Source organism: Propithecus coquereli, unplaced genomic scaffold, assembly GCF_000956105.1.
Source record: "Propithecus coquereli isolate 6110/MARCELLA unplaced genomic scaffold, Pcoq_1.0 Scaffold1, whole genome shotgun sequence".
Lineage (NCBI taxonomy): Eukaryota > Metazoa > Chordata > Mammalia > Primates > Indriidae > Propithecus > Propithecus coquereli.
In genome coordinates, this window is record NW_012133857.1 from 16,151,923 (window position 1) to 16,175,076 (window position 23,154).

General features: G+C 46.7%; 1 protein-coding gene across 4 annotated transcripts in view; it reads left to right on the forward strand.

Moving 5' to 3' along the window:
- The window catches only part of CACNA1D (calcium channel, voltage-dependent, L type, alpha 1D subunit), a 318,714-nt gene that overhangs the window by 194,784 nt on the left and 100,776 nt on the right, over positions 1-23,154 (forward strand). For all 4 annotated transcript variants that reach the window (XM_012638174.1, XM_012638184.1, XM_012638166.1 and 1 more), the window contains exon 9: positions 17,490-17,659. In XM_012638174.1, the coding sequence (XP_012493628.1) occupies positions 17,490-17,659 (170 nt within the window). The remainder of the gene's footprint in view (positions 1-17,489; positions 17,660-23,154) is intronic.

Consider the following 23,154-nt stretch of genomic DNA (forward strand, 5'->3'; position numbering starts at 1 on the left):
GAAAAAACTCCCACAACATCTCAGAATATGGATAATCAATCTAAAGCAGTGCTTAGAAATAAATTTATAGTTAGTAAGGAAGAAAGGTTTAAACTGAGTGATCTACGTTTCTATCTACCAATCTAGAAAAAGAAGAGCAAATTAAGTCCAAGGTAAGTAGAAAAAAAGAATAATAGAAGTCAAGAAAATAGAAAACACAAATCACAAAGTTAACAAAGCCAAAAGCAAGCTCTTTGAAAGGCTTAAATTGATAAACTCCTAGCAAAACTAATCAATAAAGGAAAAGGAGAAAATTACCAGTATTAGAAATGAAAGAGGAAACATTACCACAAATATTACAGACATTAAAATGAAACAAGAGAATAGGGTAAACAAATTTGTAACAAATTTAATAACTTAGAATAAATGGGCAACTGCCTTGAAAAATACAGCTTACCAAGAAGAAATAAAAAATCTGAAGAGTTCTATATTTGTTTTTTTAAATGGGATTCAAAATCTCAAACTTTCTCTCAAAACTAAAGGAGGTCAAAAGTGAATTCTGTTAGCCAATTTAGAAAGAAATTATACCATTCCTGAAAACAAATTCTTTCAGGTAATAGAATTGGAGGGAGTATTCTCCAACTCATGAAGCCAGAATAATCTTGACACCAAAGTTTTACAAAGACATAATAAGAAAAGAACAGTATCTTTAATTAATACAGACACCAAATTCCCAAATAATAGCAAATAGAATCTAGCAGTATAAAAGGAATTGTAATACCTCATGACCAAGTGGGGTTTATACCAGAAATACAAAGTTGGTTCACCATTGGAAAATCAAACAATGTATTTACCATATTAACAGAATGAAGGAGAAAATTATATGATCATCTGAATAAATGCAGAAAGCACCACTGGCAATATTCTATAGCCATTCATGATAATAACTCTCGGTAAATTAGGAATATACAAGGACTTCCTCAGCCTGAAAAAGATCATCTACAAAAAAACTGTAGCTGATATCATACTTAATGGTGAAAGACTGAATGCTTGCTTCCTAAGATTAGGAACAGGGTAAGCATTTTTTCTGTTCTTTTATTCAATGTTACACCAAAAGTACTGGAGACAAGAAAAAGGGATAAAAGGCAGAAATATTGAAAGGAAAGAAAAAAAACTATTTCTACTCATAGACATGATTGTTTATATAGAAAATCCTAATAATGCAACCAAAAACCTACTAGAATTAATAAGTGAATATAGCAAGATCACAGGATACAAGGTCAGTATACAAAAATGAATTTTATTCCTGTATACAAGCTGCAAACATGGAAAATGGAATTTTACAAAAATCATTTACAATAGTATCAATGTATTAAGATACTTAGGAATAAATATAAAAAAAGATATGGAAGACCTCTATGCTGAGAGCTACAAAACACTGACTAGTAAAATTAAAGATGATCTGAATAAATGAAGACATACCATGTTCATGATTGGAAGACTCAATATTGTTAAGATGTCCATTTTCCTCAAATTTATGCATTCAATGTTGTGCCATTATAGATCATAATAGCCTTTTTTTTTAAAAAGAAACTGATAAGCTGATTCTAAAAACTAATGTAGAATTGCAAAGGACCTGTAATAACCAAAACAGTCTTGACAAAGAACAAAATTGGAGAAGTTGCACTACCTGATTTCAAGACTCACCATAAAGCTATAGTAAATACAGTATCATTTGGCATAAAGATAGATACCTTAGAACATTTGACAGGAATAGAGAATCCAGAAATACATATATATGGTCAATTGCTTTTTGATAAAGGTGCTAAATAAATCAATCGAGAAAGGACAATCTTTTCAGTATAACAATTCTGGAAAAACTGGATACATGTGAAAAGTGAACCTTAACTCTTAGGTTACACGAGACACAAATGTTAACTTGAAATAGATCATAGATTTAATTAAAAAGCTACATGTGTAAATGTTTTCTAAATAGATTTCTTTCTTTAGAAATTGAAAAGGAAACCATGCACTGGGAGAAAATACGATACGTATAGCTGACAAAGAGCTTGTATCTGGAATACGTGAAGAATTCTTAACAACTAGGTAATAAGGTGAAAGACCCAATTAAAAATTGGCAAAAGACTTAGATACTTTACAAAAGAGTATATACCAATAGCCAATAAGTACATGTGAAGCTGTTCGATATTGTTAGTCATCAGAGAAATGCAAGTCTAAAAAAAAGAGAAGCTATTATATATGTAGTAGAGTAGCTAAAATCAAAAAGACTGACAATGCTAAATGTCAGCAAGAGTGTAGAGCAAATCATGTTCATACATTGCTCACAGAAACATAAAATGGTACCACCACTTAGGAAAGGTTTGTCAGTTTCCCATAAAGTTAAACATATACTTAGTATATGGCCTAGCTGTTCCACTTCTAGGTATTTACCCAAGAGAAATGAAAACCTATGTCCACAAAATGACTTGTACATGAACATTCATAGAACCTTATCATAGTAGCTCCAAACTAGAAAAACTCAAATGTCTAGTAGGTAAATAGATAAACAAATTGAGATATATTCACACATTAGAATACTATTCAACTGTAAAAAGGAATGAAGTACTAATACCACATTACTAGTTATCATGTCTGGCTCAAAAACAAGAGCCAGATACAAAAGATAACATATTTATATAAAGTTCTAGAACAGATAGAACTAATCCATACTGATAGAAATGAGATCATTGATTTTCTGGAGTGGAAGGTAGGGTTGACTGGGAAGGGGAATGAGACAACTTTGTGGGGAGGGCCTGTTATGTAAATGTTCTATATCTTGATTGGCATATTCTTTACATGGGTGTCAACATTAGCCAAACTGTACACTTAAGTTGTGTACATTTTATTGTGACTTGTATCTTGATAAAGGTGGTTTTAGAATGCCATAAAAATAAAATTAAAAGAGACTTCTATTTCTGATAAAGATGGAATAATAGGACTGGATTTACCCTCCTACCTGAAACAACAACAAAACCAAAAAGAGACAGTCTATAGGGCAGTGGTTGTCCAGACACTGGCTATCGGGCGATGAAGGACAGTGATCCCCGAGACACAGGAAGTTAATGAAATGAGCTCCATGATTGCCCCAGCTTACTGGCTTGCAAGAGTTCCTGGGCCATGGTGCAAGGAGGGGAAACCCAGGTGGAGCCCTGTGGTCTCCCAGGGTTGAAGAGACGAAGCTAAGAGTCTGCAGAGGCCAGGGTGGCTGGAGTATGCAGAACAGAGTGATGCAGAGGCGTGAGCTGCATGGAAAGAACTCCAGAGATGAGGAGAGGTCCCCTGAGTATTCAGCAGAGTATATTTCAGCATGTGTATGAAAGAAAACTACCTAAGGCTGGAGGGAGGAAACATGAGAATAGATTAGAGATAACAGTGTTTAGCACTCACATGGGGCCAGGAATATTGCCTGTTCCCACCAGCCAATGTTGCCTGTTTTCCGGCCAAACTGGAAAAACTCATAATTGATGGGCCATTGGGTAGAGTACTCAGGAAGATTTTGCCTCAGTGGTGAGGAATAATTAGGTCTGGCCTGGACGATGATCCAGACTGACCGAACAGATCATTAAAGCAAGACCTGAAAGAATCAAACAGTTTGATCCAAGTAACTGCATCCCAGAACAAAGCACAAGAATATTTATAGGAATCCACAAATATCTAGCACTGAACAAGGCTTTGTGTCTGGCATTCAATCAAGTTTACCAGGCATACAAAGAAGCAGGAAGACGTAACCCGTAATGAGAAGATTTGATAAATCAATTGAAGCCAACTAAGAGCTCACACAGATGTTAAAATTATCAGAGAACATAAAAACTGTCATTGTAATTGTATTCCGTATGTTCAAAATGTTAAGTAGAGACATGGAAGATTTAAAAAAAACATTAAAAAAAAATCAAGATCCTGGGACTAAATCTTATGGAAGACATATAAGACCTCTTCTACACAAAACTCCACTGAAGGGAATTAAGGAAGACCTCAATAAATGGAATAACACATGATGATCATGGATTGGAAAACTCAACTTGTTGAGATGTCAGAAGACAGTATTATGAGAAGATACTTTTCTGTGTAGTGAGAAGAAAGGAAGATAAGATGAGGCAGATGTGAGTTTTGTTTGGTAGCGGAAATCTGGGAGTGGTCCTGCCTAAATCCTAGTTAGTTTCTCCGAAGCAGGAGGCAGGGTTAAGTGATGAGGATAAGGTGATAGGTGGCAGAGTCATGTTTGAGGACAGAGGATAAGGCTCAAAAGAGTCATTGCGGAGAGTGAGGAAGCGATTGGACCAGAGAAACTATGTCAGTGATTGGTAGCGCAGAGGTGCTGTTGGGAGCTGGTGATGATGAGTGTGCACTGATGTTGGCATATCCCATTGTATGACTTCCTGTGGCCATGCCTGGCTCTTCTTATCCAGGCATGGAGAAAGGGGGGATTTGAGCTTTTTGCTAGCTGTATATGGAAAAAGAGAGTTTTACTAGCTGTGAGGGTTTGCTAGCTATGTATATATAGTAAAAAGATGGAAGAGAATTTAGGATATCAGCAAGGACATCGCTATAATAATGGATCATGAAATCTAAGGTAGATTGGAAGGAAAAGAGAGCCCTAACAGATTGGGAAAAAATGGAAGTGTCATTGGTCCGGACGTTTCAGAGATGTTCAAATGTTTATAATGGGAATATTGAATAAATCAGCTGTCATGAGAGAAGGTTGTGGTCAGACAGCAGAAGGCTTGAATTCATGATTTGGGGGGCTGATAAAATTTAGGGTGTGGTGGTGGGATCGGGTGGCTGAAGTAGCACAAAGAGGTGGTTATTGGAGACTCATATGTTGAGGAATTGAAAAGCCAGGGGTTGGCCAGGGCAGGCAGGGGCTGTTGGAGTCCCCCAGGGTGATGGTAGAACCTGGGACAGAGAGGAAGGCTGGGAGCCGGGAGTCTAAGTCTTCAGTAGAAGACGGAACAGCACAAGGGGAGGTCACGAGGCCCACTGGCATCATCCTCAAAGGACGGGGAATTTTGTTTGGTTTACATCACAGGATGAGGGAGTGTTGGCCTAGATGTGGAGAGGAACTGGGACGCACAGAGGCCCTGCAGTAGGCGAGGTGTGAAAGGGCTGCAGGGGACACAGGCAAGGAGAACGTGGGATCCCTCTGAACAGCTGAGGTAAGGGAGCGCTTGCCCCCATGGAGCAGCAACCCCGGAGGGAATGGGGAAGGGCTGAAGGGTGGGGCAAGGCTGAGTCAGCAGAGGCAGCTGCAGAGGGACGCAGGACGATGGTGCGCTAGGTGATCAGGGATTGGGCAGCGACCAAAGGCGTCAGCAAAGAGAGCAGAGGCTTTGTAGGGGTGACATCTCCTGTGGGCGAGGGCCGGTGGCTGACGGACCCTGGCTCAGTCGGTCTGGGTGGTGTCTGGCAGCCGTGGTCTGGGCTCACCCTGCCCGAGAAAGGTGGGTTGTCGGAAGCTTCAGTCTCAACAGACACTGCCTAGGGGGTTGCTTACTTTGGCGGTATGATCCCAGTGTCTGCCCAGCTGGGGCTAAGGCAGTGCTCGTGGCCGTGATCTGTGTGCTACCCTGGCCCACGGTGGCTCCTTTGAGGGGATTACTAGTTGCTGTGGTTATCGGTTTCTCTGTGTTACAGTGGGAAGAGCTCAAAGTCAGGGGTCAGAAGTCCTGGCTTTGGTCCTGGTTCTATACTTCCCAGAGATGTGACTTTGGTCAATGTGTATAGCTTCTCCAAGCCAAGGTTTTGTCATCCCTGAGATTAGATAGCCCCTTCTGCTCCGTGATTTTCCTCACAGAGCTGTCCTAAGAGCCAAGGAGAGAATGGATGGGAAGGAGCTTTGTAAGCTGAAGGACCTTTCCAAAATGCGAGGGGTGCCCCACACTGGCCTGACCATGATCTCCTAGGAGGTGGTTTCTGGGAGTTGGGAAAGTTCTGGATGCTCACTTGCCAGCATTTCTCTCCAGGGCCCCACATCTCCCCAGGACCTGGAGAGGCAATTGGAGCATTAACCTGGTTTCTTTAAGTCTGACTGTCAGAAGAGTTTGGTCTGGATTCAGGGATAAAATATTAATCCATTCTGAACGTCATCGTTCTTATGAAATTCTGCTTTAAATAAATCTTGGTTTACATTGTCTGCTGTCACCTTCAGAGCCTCCAAGCACGTGAGGCTTTTCAGCCTCTGTGTCCTGGAGACTTCAGCTGCATCTGAAGGATTCTAATTAAGTGGGTGATGGCATACCACCTGCCCAGAGGTGTGCTGTCCCCTGGGGCCCACCTGTCCTTGAGTCATTACTGTTACTTATGAACAGGCCTGCAGAGACATGCCAAGGAATCCCAGGGCCCTGTGTCGATTCCAGCCATACACCCCTCTTAGGCTACCAGTCAAGTGTGTTCTAGCATCAAACCTGTGCCGAAAAAGAAGCCCCGGGAAGGCAAGGGGGCCGTGGCAAGGTAAAAGGGGCCCCCCCGAAGAAACCGGGCCCCAACCAAGCAATTAAAAAAGGGAAAGAACTGTAAGGATGGTAAAGAAAGGACTTTGCAGCTCCTGGCAAATGGCGAGGAAAGTGGTGCCTGACGCCTCGTGCCCGTTGGAGCCATGAGTGCGACGGCGAGGCCGCCAGGGCAGAAGAGCGGATGCCCAGTCGGGAATGCCCACCGAGGCAGACAAGGTTTTTTCCTCTAAGCTGTGGGAGCTATAGAAGTGTTTGAAATAAGGGGATGATAGAGAGCTACGCCGGGAAGGTGAAGCTGACGTCTCCCGGGGTGCAGTGGAGGGAGGAGAGCCCTGGGGCTGGGGGCTGCCACAGTGGGGTGAGGTACAGAGGTGGAGATGGAAATGAAGGCATGGACATGGGCGGTTGGTGTGGCCTGTGCCCTCAGATGAGGAGGAGAGGTCTGTGGATTTAGATTTTGTGAGGGGATTTTTCTTTATGGTTCGTAATCGTTGTTAATACGGCAACTAGGATACATGCCAGGCACTGGGCTGGGTGCTTTATTCTGTTTATCTCATTCAATCTCCTCTAGTACTTCGGTGAAGTAAGTGTTCTTTGCCTCAGTTTACAGAAAAGGGAATCAAGGCTCAGAGAGGTTTATCAATGTTCTCAAAGTCACACAGCTAGTAAGTAGTAAGGCTAGAAATTAAATCTAGATCCGTCTGCCTCCAGAGCCCAAGCTGCTTTTCTCATCAGTTGGAAGCTCTGTGGTGAAGGGGAACCCTCTGTGGGATCATGTCCACCAGACTGTGTCTGTGCTGATACATCCTGAGCTGCTCTGTTCTTCTTGCTTTGTCTGGTTTTTTTTCCTCCTGAAATTAATTACCCAAAGCAGAGTGGAACCGTGGAATATGGAGGTTTCAGAGAAATTGATTTATTTTTCCTCTTAAATCTGCATGCGGACAAATCTCATTGCAGTTCAACTGGTCCTTTGGGGCCACGTTACTGGAGGGTGAATCTCTCAGTCCCTGAGCCTGCCCCCGTGACATGAAGCCCTTCCCCTTGGTCTCCCTCGGCTACTCTGAGAGCTCAGAGAAGGCCCTTGCCACCCACCCTGCCTTTCGATGGGCACTCTTCCTGTCCCCTCTCGGCACAGCTCACCAGGGGCTTGCCTTTTATGTGGCCAGTGAGTGGGATTTGGCTGAATTTCCTACAAATATTGCTTTGGGGACACCCCAAAGGAGGGCTCAGTCTCAGCCTCTTCCTTGGGTCCATGTGGTTCCTCTGCAGACCGAACCCCCAGCAGCTCTTTGAGCGGCACGTCCAGCCACTGGTCCATTCCAGGCAGTGTAGCCAGGCCCTTGACACAGCAAACTGTGTTGGCGCCTAAGTAGGACATGCCCTGGGGTTGATGCTGCCTTCAGACATGTTTGTTTTTAATGGTCCTGCCAGACTCCCAGGCCAGACTTCAGGTACACATTTTTCTTATTTTTCTTTAAAAACTGGAATCTGTCAAGTTTAGCAAAGCGTGTTTCTTAAGTGACTTACTAAGTAGCAGTGTGTGAAGGCTGTCATGAAAATATGTGATGATATCAGTTCGGCTTGTTTGACTGAGTGATATATTTCATTCAGAGAGAGTGATGTCAGGCAAGAGAGCCTATGTTTTTGAAGAATACCTGTTAAAATATGCTTAAATAAAAATAGGTTGAGATGAGTTTGTAACTTTTAGCATGCAGCCTGCATGGATTCTCATCACTGGGAGAAGTTTTCTGCTGGAAGTCTTGGAATGTCTTTGGTAGCCATGGAAACTAGCCCTTCAGAGAGAAGGAAACTCTTCTGTCCTCAAACAAGGAGATATAGTGAAAGGAAAGCATATTTCATTCTCAGATGCCTGGGATACTTTATTTCTGCATATGTATTTGTGTGTATGTATTTTTTTAGACTTCTACATGACTGCTACTTTTTCTGTTTTTGTTTTTTAGTGGCATGATGGGCATAATTTTTGGCGATGGAAGTTACATGAGCACTTGTGCCCAAATATATTCAACGCAGAGCCCAAATGTCCATGTCTTTGATTTCTGATCGTCGTTAATGTAAAATCCACGCTTACAAAGTATTTGTTGATTTATCTAGCCGATTCTTATGGAGCAACTACCAATGGCCAGGGTTTGTGTTAAGGGACTGGTATATGAAGATAAGACAGACACAACCCCTCCCTCCCAGAGCTTACCATCTGGTGAGCAAAAGAAAACATTAAGTAACCGATTGTAGGACTGTGAAATAAATTCTACAAAAGCAGGATTCTAGTCCAGGGGACCCTAAGGGCATTAGAGAAATGTCCTCATATCCTCGGCCAGCTGAGCAGGGTGATATCTGGAAGAACAACTGAGGTTTGCACAGGGAGTAGCACACACAGTGGCCTGGAGCAGAAAGAGTGCCCGTGCCTCGGGGGAAGTGAGTGGACCCCAGGATGACCAGAGTGCAGAGTTCAAGGAGGCAGGAGAGATACCAGACAGCCGCATCGATGGCGTGTTCGTTCGCTTCATCCCCAGCCCCTGCTCAGCGTGAGTGCCACATGTGAATGGCTGCTGAGGTTCCATCTGGGCAGGGTGGCCCAGCTGCTAAGTGCCTGTGTTCTGTTCATGGCAGACAACTCAACCTAGTCATCAAAAGCCAGGAAACACCTACTGTGAAAGTGTTTTGTCTCCCAAAAGATGGAAACTATTTTCTTTTATGTCAAGGAAAGCAGCAAGGACACGAAAAGGGGAAGATCACTTTGTGAAAATTTCATAACCCACCCAAACTTTAGCAAACAGGAAAAATTGGGAGGCAGGGAATCCCTTGACACAAAGATTCACCATGAGTTTATCTCAGTCATGAGTCCCCAAGGAATAGGCATGATGTGGTCTGATGATTTAAAGTGTGATTGTCAGAGATGTTTCCCTCAACATACTTAGGATATAAACAAGGCCCTCCATTCTCCCCCCTCCCTTTGGCCCCCCAGCAGTTCCTGAGCACCCCTGGCAGCCAGCCTCCCCTGGAGAATGCCATCCCAGGCTAGCTGTCCTCGCCGCAGGACATCACCTGGGAAGGAGCCCATCTCGTTGGCATTGGTGGATGCTGCAGTCCCAAGCCCCCACCCACCCTGGCCTGTTTGTCTCATGCAGTGAGAACATCCTGTGGCTATTGCTGGCTTTTCATGGTTGAGGGAAAACTGGAACAAAGACAATGATTTTGATGAACTTTGAACTGAACCAGTACTACTGATTAAAAAAATTTTTGTTGTGAAATCACACATTACTGTTGATTTTTTTTTTTTTACAAAATACCTAGTTTCCTTGAGCAGAAACTGAATCTATGTGCTTTCCAAAAAATTAGATTTAACCATAAAAATGTTCTTTGAGCCAAACCACATTTTTATTCTGTTTCATTTCCTTTATGTCTGTGCAGGGGAAGTAATTTAGCTCTAAAGAAGGCTGGCCTGCACTGATAAAAATCAGTGGGTTACTTCTTCAACTTCCCCCTTCTCTCTGCTTTCATAAATACAGCCCTTGTTTTTTGGTGAAATTCTGATGTCTCTATTTTACTAGAAATCTGAGTCCTAGTGATTCTGTTGGTGCTACTTGTTGGAGGTTGTTGTGTGTTTTGTTTTGTTTGGGGCTTTTGTTGGCATGTGTGTGTAAATATCAAAGTGTTTAGTTTGTCTCATTTTTATTTATGTGGATCTGGTTAAAACAAATAGCATTGCAACCCAAGAAAAAAAATCCTATGTCTAAATCAAGATGATCTCCAGTGGCTCATTTATTTTATGGGGCATTTGAGAAATAAGACTTCCCAGAGCAGCCTGTGTGTCGTCTTGTGTCTGTGGCAGTCCCGTTTGCTCAGCCTTTCCATCTGTGTGTGACGGCTGGCTGCCGGCCGGGAGCTCACTCTCCAGGAGTGTTAGCCGAGCCAGGCGTCCCAGAGCTCAGGATGTCAGGGTCTGGGGGCCTCTCTGCGGAGCATGGGGCTTGTTCCTAGGCCCTGGGGCCTCCATCAGGGCTCGGGGCAGCGAGCCTGGAGCGTTGATTCTTGAGGAGGAGTGAGAGACACCAGGTGGGCAGATGAGCAGCAAGTGGGCTGTCACCTTTCTCTGGAAGAAAATCAGAATGCAGCGGTAAGCAGAGCTGTGCTTTCTGTCCCACCCCTCCCTCCCTCGTCCTGACCAGTGAGTGTCCAGCTTACACATCTCTTCCTCCTGAGCCAGAAGGCCGCGGCTCAGACAGGCCTGGGGAAGAGACATTTGGTTTGGAGCCTGGTTGGTAGCCCTGTCATGCTGTTGACTGGGCATACGATGCGGGGCTAGTGACGTTGCCTTGTTGAGCCTCAGTGTTGGCCTCTGTGGAATGGACGTGAAAACCCTTGCCCTGCCTGTCTCACACCGAGGCTATGAGCAGTCTGTAGACAGTGAGCATAAAGACACTTTGAGGACTGTGAATAAAAACCCGAATAAACAAGATCTGTTTCTGTTAGGGGAGGACATGGTGTAGACCCACGCTGTCTTGCAGAAACCCATGTCACTAACCCTAGCTGATTAGGGTTAGCCCACTAACCCGGGCTCAGATTCTGCGGAGCTGCTGTTGGGTGGGACCCAGGGCTGGCCCATCATGGGTGGAGGACTGCTTACGGGTCGTGGCCTCAGGCTGTGCCCGTCGTGTGTATCTTTCCCATCTAAGGGTCTTTCTGGGGGCTGGGTATGGGGGCAGGGCCACACCATTGCTCTATAGTCAGAACCACCCCCCCACCCCGCATCCGTTTCTTCTGAACTCACTCAGCCCTCATGCTTCTTGGGTGTTGATGCCACCAAACTTCTTGGCTGCCGGGTCTGAGAGAGGGTGCCAGACTGTTGCCCAGGAAAAGAAGCAGGAAATGGGGAAGGGACTGGCTCACAGCAGTCAGCTTTCCTGCTTTCCCTGGTGAGCCACAGAGGAGGCCAAGGAGATGAGCGTTACAGCAACAGCTGGACACGGCGCAGGCCAGTGTGTTGTCAGGTGCCAGCCAGAGTGGGGCACAGCCTGTGTCGTGTGGGCCTGGGCAAGGCAGACTGAGCTCTTTGAACATCCTCTGCCCAAGCTTCCCCGCCGAGGCGTTAGTGGGTCTCTACCAAAGGCCCCTGTGGGTGCCCCTCTGGGGAGGGGCTTCCTGGATGCCTTCTGGCCTCCCCACCACCATTTTCTCCTTATTTTGATCTCCTCTTTACACGTAACAGTCCTATCGAGCTTTTGTCAGTTCCCCATTGCCTATATGGAGGCAATCCAAGTTCCTTAGTTTTGTGTTTAAAGCCCTTCCTGGACTGATTGTTGCCTGTTTTCTGATCCTCATCCCTCCAGGCACCTGCCCTTTTCTTCCTCTGCTCCTGCCTTTGCCTCCCAGGTGCCACGTTGAGGGGTTTAGGGGGGTGGATTCTGCAGCTAGAGGGGCTTGTGTCTCCCACCTCTCTGAGCCTCAGGTTCCAGATAAGCAGGGTGACAGCAGTCCCCGCCTCACAGCGGGCACTCCCCAGGGAGGATGGGGCGGGGTTCTGTACAGAGCTCTGTGCAGGATGCAACATTGAGGGGGCTGCCTGGAGGAGGGGACACACACGTCTGTGTCTTGGTGTTCCAAGAAAAGAGTGCTCTGGCAGCTCAGAGACGGGCAGAACACATTTGGATGGGGTAGCCAGGAAATATGTCACCAGAAACATGAGACTTGAGCCTAGTCTTGAAAGCTGAACTGTAATTCAAAGGTAGGAGAGGGCTGTGCTCACGAGGACAAAGGCTCAGAGGGTTGAAGTATTGAGAAGAGTGTGGCCAAAGTACCAGGTATACGTTTATAGGCTGGAATAGAAGCTGGGAGAGGGCTGGAAGGCCTTGAGTGCCAGGCTGAGGTGTCTGCCATTGATTCTGGAGGGCAGCAGCGAGGAGCCGTGAGCCGTTGTGAGCAGGACAGCACCAGAGTGAAGGCTGGATCTGCAGCCGTCACCGGAGCAGAGAGGGAGGCAAGTCCGGACAGAGGAAACGCTCTGGCTGCACCTCCTTCTGTGGTCTCCATAGGTGGGGCCTGTGCAAACTGGCCTGCGTAAGGCCCTTGGTAGTATCCTGTTGGGCTACCAGGGAGATTCCTTACTAATTGCTCCTTAAAAAGGAGATGAAAGGGAAGATTTTCTAATGACCTAGAGGCAGAAAATCCACCATGTGAGGCCTGAAAATAAGGAGAAATGGCAGGCTGGCTATGGAGGCTGTTCCAGACGGTATGTGTAGGCTTGGACATGCTCGCTTCATGCTTCTGGGTGATTCCAGCGTGTGGGCTTTCCGTCCTGTAGGGGGATGTAGCCTGGCCTCCTACAGGAGTGGGAGTAGGGCTCGTTTTTTCGGGTGCATTTTTTTGTGCAAAGCCTTCCCGATGCCTGTTTGCAGTGGGCACCATGAGGAAACAGACATGGGAAGAAATACGTAAGAAATGGACAGCTTTGTCCATTCCTGCAGGAGCTCACGATCTAGCTGGCACACCAAAAGCAATATGTGACAACATAAATTTGCATTTGATTAGTACCATTACATTTTCTAAGCACGTAAATTTTTTTCTATTTGGAAATAATTTCAAACGTACAGAAAATTTGCAAGAATAAGAATAATACAATGAACAATCCATATACCCTTTACCCCAATTCACTCACTATTAATATTTTGTCTCATTTGCTTTTTTGTTATCTGTAAGGGGTGCAGACTGATTTTTTTAAAATTATAATTTATAACTGTTCTATTTTGGTGCGGAAATTTTTCAGATTTGGCCAGTGGGAGGTGCTTCTCGAGCTCCTGTATTCTTATGGCATGTCTCCATCATGTCTTTGCTTTTGAGCACTTCCTTATTTTCTTCATCTTGTACCTACCCTGCCCCATCCCTGGAATTGGCCATTTCTCCAAAGACCCCTGGTTTCTTTTAATGGAGAATGTTACTAGAGACCTAGGTGTGGATGCCGTGTGTGCTCATACCTGCAGAGCGCCTTTGTGTCTAGATCCTTTCAGCAGACAGAACTAGGAAATGTATGCATTTCTATACACATGTATGTACACATACTCATGGACCGACATCTTTTAAAAATCAGACGTCAGAAATCAGACTTTAAAATAAACGTATTTTAGAAATCGTGAGTTCACACCTATACCTCCAGTTCCAGTCCGTCGCCAGAGGGTTCTTTCCAGTCCTCCTCCGTTCAGTGTTTCTGTGTCCCTCTTTCCACAGTGAGAACTCTGGCTCCCAACAACAGTCACACATTTACTCATTTGTTAAATCCTGTAATACATCTAAAATAGTTCCAGAATGCTCTCATCCACATCACTAGCCAAAAATCCTCCTGAGAAGAGTTTGGTGTCTGTCTGCTGTTCATCCCTCACCCCAGCCCTGCCCAGGACTGAGGGCATGTCGTCAGATGTTCACAAGCTGCTTGAATTAGTTGTGTCTTTCTCCTTCTGCGTAGTTATGGTGTTCATTTGAAATACAATCAGATTCATTTGTTTTAATTCACTTTCAGTTTAGGGGTATTTTCGTTTCATCTCATCCTTGTTGATTTAATTTAAAATGCTTAACGTGAAGGACATTAACAGGGTTCCCAGTGTTAAAACCACAGAAAAAGGTGTACTTAGGGGTGTCACTCCAGCCTTGGTCCCTTCTTACCCTTCTGCTCTGTCCTTCAGATACTGAGATAGGTATGTTTTATTTCCCCGTCTTTGGTCTGTAAAGGGTAGCACTTGATGTGTGCTTTTTTGTCCAAACACTTCTTATTTATCTTTACTTCTGGTCAGACATACTACAAACAAAATTCCATTTTGGAACAAGTGGGCTCCCAGCATGTAACAGTTGGATTTTTAGTCACTTGCAAAAGTCCGATGGTTTCTACGATAGCTGTGATAAATAAACTTTTGTAATAGTGACTATTATTTAATCTCTGAGTAATGGTCGTCTTAGAATATGATGAATTCTTGTGCAAAATGGAGTCACTTTTTTCATCATCCACTGAGGTTGATACAAGGTGCAGTGGACTTCAGGGAGATTTTCTGGAACCAAGGGTTAGAGGGTTGGGTGTGATGGGAATGGGCTATTTTCAACTGAGCAGAGAGTGGTTCAGGCTCATCACGGTCACTCTGAGCCCTAGGATCCATGTGTCCTTCTGCGTGTGTCCCAGCTCTGACAGGATCATGGCAGTTTAGAGCCCATTCAGAGCTAGTCCTCATTTTTCTCCCATTGGTATTTGAGAAAGCTCTTCCATTTTTGCCTTTTTTATTTCTCTCTTATGCCTGGATTCAACAACTGAAAATTATACAGTTGAACTTCACATTTGTACAGTGCTTTGTGTTTTTCAAAGTTGCATCTTACGGAATGTCTTCTTTATCCCTGTGAAACAGTAGAACAGGCATCGTTGTGTCTGTTTTGCACGTGAGGAAACTGAAGCTCAGAACAGAAAAGTGGCGGAGTTGGGACTAGAACCAAGGTCTTCAGACTTAGGAGCTCACATGGTCCAAGGAAGGCCAAGGCGGCAGCTGGGTTTATCACAGACCCCACCTCCCTGCCCCTGTCCTCCACCCTGTGCCACAGCCAACAGGAGATTTGTGCTACATAAATCTCAGTTCTGTCCAAATCAGTAAGTGTTAGCCGCCTGCTAAGTCTTACACTAAAATCAGTTCAGAGGGTCTATAGTAACAGCTTTGTTATATGAACTTTTGTAATAGTGACTACGATTTTAAATAAACCAGGACTTGGCAGGGTTTTTTTATTCTCAGGAACTTAGTCATGGTAGGGTTTTATTAAATACTTATGCCTGCTTAGCTGTGTCCCAGCCGCCAAGAATGTGCAACAGTGATGCAGCTTGTTACAGAGGAGATTTTTATATTTCTAATATTAAAAATGTATAAAATATGGTATTAAAGCAAAATTTCATTTTATAAAGTCCTTAAACTTCACAGGATGACTCTTTTACTATCTCTGTAAATTGTTTTCAAGAACAATGGTATGGTATGAATCCAAAATAAGAATGCCCTGTTTGAATGTAATCACCTAAATTTAGTACGCTAAGTTCAGAATCAAAACGTGCAGAAAGATCAGCACTAGGATACTTTTTGGTACAATAGAATTGTAGTTCCACTTGTTCTTTACAATGTGTTTAAGAAAACAGATTATGTAATTCATTTTCCTGTTGACACGTGACACTCCAAGCCCTTGTGGTGTTGCTCAGGGATGTGATTGTCCATTGAGTGTGACTTTTTCAGAGTTCTGAGTAATTTGGTGAATTTACCCTGGGCTGAGTTATGCATTTCTTATATCTCAGAAGCCCAGAAGGTTCTAGAAACCCCAAACCATTCTCAGGATATGGTACGTGTGAGCAGCAAGACACGGGACTCAAAAAAGAGTCCCTTCTTTTGTGAGACAGGAAGGTGTTCTCCCTGAGAGGAAAGCTTTCTGATGGGAAGGTCAGAGCGTGTGTCTGGAGCTGAGTCAACTCCTGCTCACTCTCCGGATCCCTGGGGTCAGGTCTCTGTGAGCTGCATGCAGGACACTGTGAAGCCTTGCTTCCCTCCTCACTTCCCAGAGAGTGAAGACGGACCAGCCCTAACGGAGCCAAGGATAGGTTCCAGGGGGTCCGAAAAGCGGGATGATTTAGGAACAATGAGTGGGATCCTTTCTAATTGTGGGCAGAAGGTGGCACCTTGGCAAGGATTCCGGTTTCTTATCTCTGAAGTATTGGCATCACTGGGTGTTCAAGTATCTGTTCAGCCCCTTGACGGCCTGGAGTCGAGGGAGGGGAGCGCAGGGGCTTAGCTTTGTGAAAGCAGGTTGTTTCCGCATTTGTCAGTTGGGTGGGGTTAACGAGCTAGGTCCTTGAAAGGTAGATGCGCTGGCTTTGAATTGGAAGGAAGGTGAGAAGACAGACAGCGGTAACCCGTGGCAGAATCTTGGGGTCTGTGTGCAGAAGCTGCATTGCTGTAACCTCACCTGCTTTCTTAGCAGCTTTTCAATTGTACTTACTAAATCCACATAACTCGCATATCTTGGCTCCTGTAACAATTCACGGTTGGAAATGCAGATGGTTCCTTGTATATAAAAATTAGATAATCATCCACCTGACTCTCAGACTTGCCTGGGCGAATGTGGGGTCTTGTACGTGTGCATAGATACAGGACTGCACACACGGAAGGTAGCGCAAACAGCAAACAGTTGGGAACATTTACACGTCTCCCAAAGCCTTTCCAGGGCAGGTGTTCCCATAAATGGGCAACAAATCGTACTGCCTCTTCACCTCCTGCAGGGGAGGCTTTTGGGGCAAAGACCATGACAAATAGCAAGGGTGAAGAGAAATAGCAGTGCTTCGGTGCTCAAGTTCCTCTCTGGGCTGTGGGGTGGGTCTGCCCCGACCCCGTCCACTGCTCTGGCCTGAACATGCAGTTGGTGGTGGTGGGGGAGCCCAGTGTGGGCGCTGGAAGGACTGCTCCCCTCCAGAGCTCTTGGTTTGGACAAAGGGGTCAACACACAATATGAATGCAAAGTTCTGTCCAAAAGTATTGAAGAAGCCCTAAACCGGGTACTCTCTGACACAGCTTGGCCCATTTGGGTCCCTTCCCTTTGAAGTGTGATGCCAGATATCCGAGGAGGCTCTGGGACAGGTAGGGCTTCTCTGAGTTCAGGCCCCGGGGGGTGTCAGAGGCCCGCCATGACAGCACATGGTGTTTTGGGCCCAGGCTCCCTGGGACCGCTGTCATCCCGAAGGGAGTTCATTTTCTAAGAAGTGGTGCATGTGTGTTGGTGTGGTCTCTGCGACTCTGACACCCACAGTCTCGCTTAGGAAGACACTGTCTTCTGTCCTGTCCACGTGTGTGGCTCCCATTGCTGTGCTAATGTGGCTGTACTCGGTGCTGTGTGTCCTGCCACAGTGTTGTGCAGCAGGGCAGGTGGCTCGTGGTGCAGGTCCCCACAGATGTCCTGACATGTGCTTGCTCTCTTTGCCTCCCTCAGAGAATTTTCAAAGGAAAGAGAGAAGGCTAAAGCACGGGGAGACTTCCAGAAGCTCCGGGAGAAGCAGCAGCTGGAAGAGGATCTAAAGGGCTACTTGGATTGGATTACCCAAGCAGAAGATATCGATCCTGAGAATGAGGATGAAGGAGGAGAGGAAGGCAAACGAAATAGTACGTAGAGCCCCTCCTGTTCCTGATGAGACAGACCCAGGGGGTGGTCCAGACGCCAGGGAGCAGGCTGCCTCCCCTCCGACCCAGGCTGGGAACAGGATGGTCTCGCCCCAGACATCCGCTTCCTTCTGCCCGCACACGTCACACAGAACAAGTGCATCCGCACTGACTCTGAGTTTCTGCCCGAGGTTTGGGGTTTAGACTTGCATTTAGTAAGGTGGCTTTATGGCGAGGAGGGGCGGACACATTCCCTGTTGTCCTCAGGAATGCAGTGAGCCCGTTTCTGTGAGGGCACAGAAACATCTCACGCCAGCAGAGAGGAAGTTACAGTTTCCCTCTCCTCAGAGTGCACGGCGGCGTTGCACAAGAATTTGAAGAGCAGGGTCCCTCTGGACTCCTATACTGCCTGAAGTGGCTCCCACCTGTGCTGTCCATGTGAAGTCAAAGGCCCAGCCCACCGGGGGCTGGGAAGAAAGCAGTTCAGCTTTCCAGACAGTTGTTAGGAGGCACATGAGTCAGTGACAGCTGCTTTGCAGTCAACCCACCTGGTACCCCACACCGTGACACTTCCTGCAGGAGACAAGGCCTGGTAACTCAGCCCCTGGAGTTCATTGCCACCGTCAGCCAGGGGGTGTGTTTCTCCATATACTTTCCCCACAGACACACACTCTTACTCATCTGTGCCTCAGGTAAAAGTGGAAGTTGAGATCCAGCAGTGCGTTTGACTGAGATGTTTGTGACTCGTTTCCAGTCTAGAACAGCTGATAGTAAGGACCGAGCACGTAATTCAAGGGCGCATGTCCTTTGAGGGGCCCGGGAGCCCGAGTTTGGCCCCCTCCTTGTAGAAGATGGCTGAGCAAGGCCAGCTTGGGCAAGGCCCTCGGCTGCCGTGCGGTCACTCGCGCACTCTGCAAGGCCTGGGGCTGGGCACAGGAGGGACCCTGAGAGGGTTTGCTGCCCTCTAGGCCTGCTCACACATGAACGCAGCACGGGGACACAGAGCTACGGGGCACGAGGGGAGGCAGGCATGTGCCAGAGCAGCGGAGAGCTGGGGTCTAGGACGGGGCTGGGGGCATTTTACCCTGGGCCTCGAAGGATGGATGGATATGAGCTGTGACAGTTCAGTGTCAGGAGAAACAATATGACCTGGGGAGGTGCAAAAAGGCCAGGTTTTGGGGAGGATGCAGTGGGCCCTGCATTTGGCTGGAGCACAGAGGGTGTGAGGCCAGGGTGAGCTGCAGCAGGAGCCGTGGCACCTCTTCTGCAGGCAGTGGAGTGTGGCAGCTGGGCTGAGAGACCCACGGTGGAGGGGATTCTTGACTGAGATGGCCTTTGCCTTTCTTCCAGCCTGGGGCTCTGAATGTGTGCTGCTGTGGGGAGGGGCGTTTGCTGTTGTTGTGGATGCTACGACCAGCTCGAACCTGGGTGCCGATGGGGGGCCAGCAGAGTGCAGGCCTCCCTCTTCCCCGTCCTCCCTGTGTTTTGCCAGCCTCAGCAGGGGGCCAGGGCTTCATCACCTGAGGATCAGAAGCCTGTGGGAGCATTTCTAGAGCTGACTGCGTGTGTCGAATGAGATCAGAGTTTACGAATGGATGTTGATTTGAGTCCCAAACTTGGTGATATGTCCGCTAGGTGATTAGATGTGAGGAGAGTGTCTGCCCACCCTGTGCAGAGCTCCCCCTTGGGGAGTTGGAGACCACCTGGAGCCATGGCCTTCACAGAGCTGCTGCACCACAGTACTGCCAGCAGCAGGCCGTGCAGGGGCAGCACGGGGATGCCGGCCGGGCCCTTTTCCTCTTCACGTGCACACTGCAGCCCGGATGCCGACCTGTCTCGGAGGTCCACCAGCCGCCTGCCTCCCCTCTCCTAACCCCAACATGCAGCCTGCTGGGTATAAACCAGGGGAAATATTGTCCCTTTTTCCAAGCAGGGCATCTTTTTTTTGCTAGTTTGGATGTGTGCTATGGGGAGCTGACTGGGGCTCTCTTACAGGCCAGTGGCCTTTCATCTCTTTACTGCTCCACCTCTAGAAATAGAGACCCATGTTCCAGCATCGCTGGCATCGTTTGCGATAGAGTCGTATGGCCTGTGATTTGAGGAGGAAGGATTTGTGCTAGGCTAAGGCATGTCCTGAGGGTTAACTATTTTATCTCAGCCCAGCATTTCCTCTGTTCTGCCACTGCCTACAAAGAACCTGACCAGTGTAGTGAGAAAATCAATGACTCTGCCTTTCAGAGAACTTGCCGTGAAGGGAAGATGGAGGAGCAGTGGGGCCTAGTGTAAGGCGGAGTGGAGAAGCCGGGCCCATGGTCGGGGACCCCAGTCTGCTGTGTGAGCCAAGAGGGGCACAGTGATGCCGGCGGGGGGCGGTGTGGAAATGCAAGAAAGGCTCTGAGGGGTGAGCAGCCTTTGGCTGCAGAAGGTGGGAACAGGGAGCTTTTCAAGCTAAGGAAATGGCATGAACAGGTGCAGAAAGTGACAGGTGTTCAGGGCCCTTAAATGCATCGCTCAGTAATATAAACAAGCAAGAAACAAAGCCCCTTTAAAAGTCTCCTGGATCTTCAGAATTAACCTTGTAACTGGGTTCCCAAGCCCGTGAAACTGCACTATGTCTTTGGAACGTCAGCATTATTGTTTCTGCTCTGCACAGTGATGTGTGACTCAAGATGATTAACTAGCTTAATGTTTGATCCAGAATGGCAAATATTACTGTAGTGCACCCTTGTTCTTTCCTGAGCTCATTTTGCCAGGTGCTGGGGCCTCCTGTGGAGCGAGGCTCATAGTGCTTTCTGAGTCATCAGATTTCCAGGGCCTTGGTGATGAGGGTTTTAAATAAAGACGTAAATCTTAGACTGGGAACCATGTTGAGATTTAACTGACTTAAGAAGAGAGCCGCGAGTCTCCTCCAGCGAGGAGGAGGGGAACCTCGCTGAGCATAGACCTCGGCAGCCCAGACCTTCTGGAGGAGCCGGCGCTTGTTGAGGTTTCCCCGGGGCCTCCCATGGCTGCCAGCCATTTTCTTTCTGTCACAGCCAGAAAGCCACGGGAGGGGAGGGTTTCAGTGAGACCCACATGGTCCTCCTCATCAAACAAACAGTTGTGGATTTACCACCCGTCCATGCCAGCTCTGGGGCTGCCTATGCATCTGATTAGCAGGTGGTAGAAGTGTGGGTGCTGCCGGCACCAGTGTTAGGGTGTCAGCATCCTCCCTGGGGTGAGATCACCCCACGTGCCTCACACCCCAGCCCTGCTCTGATGGTACCTCTGGGGCTTCTGACTTCATCCACACTGGCGGGGGTGCTAATTCAGCTGAGTGCCCTTTTCAACTGGGTCCTGGATGTGAGCTGAGCAGTTTCCACTCAGATGTTGAGGAATTAAGTGACAGTGTGAGAAGCAGCACTTCCTCATGGCTGGGCCTCAGCCTGGGTGAACAAGGGGTGGGGTGTAGGAAGTCATTAGTAACAGCAGATGTCCACAAGCTCACAGAGACAAAGGCTTGGGCTGGAGGGCATTTCGGTGCTGCCTCTCTGGAAAGGGCTGCAGTTGAGTTTTGTGACTTGGAATTTGGACTTCAGTGTTAGGCGAATTACTCAACATCTCTTAGCCCCACTTGCCTTGTCTGCAAGAAGGGGATAAATATATATCTACCCATGGGGCTGTCGTGAGGATTGAAGCTTCCATGACTGGTAGGAGTTGTCATAGCTGGAGTACTTGCTGCTGCTCTTATCATCAGACTCCAGTAAAACATAAACAGAATAATTTTGAAGATTCTACTAGACATGTAACCAGCCAGGGTGAGGACCACTTTTAGGACCATTGCCCTGTACTTTGCTGTTCAGAAAGTGTAAGTATTGATGGAAAACAAACCTATCGACTGAGTCACGTTTGAGATACGGTAGCACAGCTTTCTGGCTCTTGAAGTCCATTTCCAGTGTGTCGGTGCTTGCTGTCAGAGAACAGGTGTCAAATCAAGTGCACTCACATTTTCTTTTCTCCCTGATCTACTAAATGTCATTGCCTGCATCTGTGGTGCCCGGTGCTGGCTGTACATTACAATCACCTGGGAGCTTAAACGCTTCCTGATGCCATGCCCCACCCCTTAAAACTGATTCATTCTCGGGTGGGAGCCAGGGGTGGCTCTTTTTTGTTAAAGTTCCCTGGACCTTCTTCTAATATGAAGCTAGGGGTGGGAACTCCTGAGTCCTGGATGCTGTTGGTGGCCGAATGTCGCACTGTTCCAGGCATTTACTTAAGAGAAGATCTCTACCTGAGCTGTCTGGTGACTGGTAACAGGTAGCTCTAGCTTTGTGCATTCATGAACTATTTAAATTGTCAATTTTGTAATTTGCTATTAAAAATCTCATGTAAAATTAATTGAATGGACAAAATTCCCTCCGGACTGACTTCCTAAGCGTTTGGTAAATTTTCAAGGATAATTTATTTAACTTTTTGCTGAGCTTCAAGTTTCTTAAGAAACCCTGCCAAGCCTCAAAGTGATTTTTTAGATGTATGCAGCTGCTTCTGAGTTAACAATGGAGTTTTTCTAGGGCCATTAAAATCTGGAAGCCTAGAATGCTATTTTAAACTCTTCTCATTGTCAGTGATTAGTCTTTAAAAAAAAAATGGCATTAAAAATAATGAAATCGTTTTAAAAGGAGCTCATTCTAAAATTCTGGCCAGAAAAGCGGGGCAGTTTTATTGTGGGAACTATTAATGATCAATAATCCCTCTAAGTGGGGATATTTGGTGCCCAAAGAGGGGATACCTGAAGCTCCGACTTGGACCACAAGGAAAGCCTCTGTTTTCTGCTTCCTCAGCGGTCCCAGAGGCTGTGGGTGCTGCCCCTGCCTGCTTCCCCCAGGACTCCGCTGCCCCAGGGCTCACTGTAAAGGTTGCCCTAGACGCCTTCCTTTTGCGTGTGCTACCTAGGTGCCTCTTACGCTTAGGGGGTGGGCAGAAAACCAGAACAGCATAGCTGTTTGCAAGCATAAGGCACGGCAATGTGTTGGTCCTATTTTAAAATATTGTGTTTTAAAATTTTGATTTATAAAACTTCTTTCATCACAATTAAACTACCTCAGGGGACAAGTTTACAATCGAAAATATTCAATTAAAAGCTTTAAAGCAAGCAGCAGCGGTTAAAGTGGCATATGGTAGACATGTGTCCGGGTCAGCTGCCCTCACTGAAGAGGCCGCTGGAAGTGCTGCCTGGGGAGGTCAACGGCTGGATGCTGTCCCTGCTGGGTGTACTGGGGTCGGTCGTCTGCCCCAGGCGGAGTGTCTCCCCCGGGGTGGTGGGAAGTAGTAGTGGTTTCCAAGGGCACCTTCACATCCGCACCATCTTAAGCCTCATAAGAGCTGGTGGGAGACGTGACTTCGGGATCGTGACTTCGGGATCATTGCCTCACCGTGGGCATGAGGAGGAGCAGCTACTGCAGCCAGGCTTGCAGCCTTGTTTTTGTTTGTTTATTTTTAATATATTTTAATTACAAAAG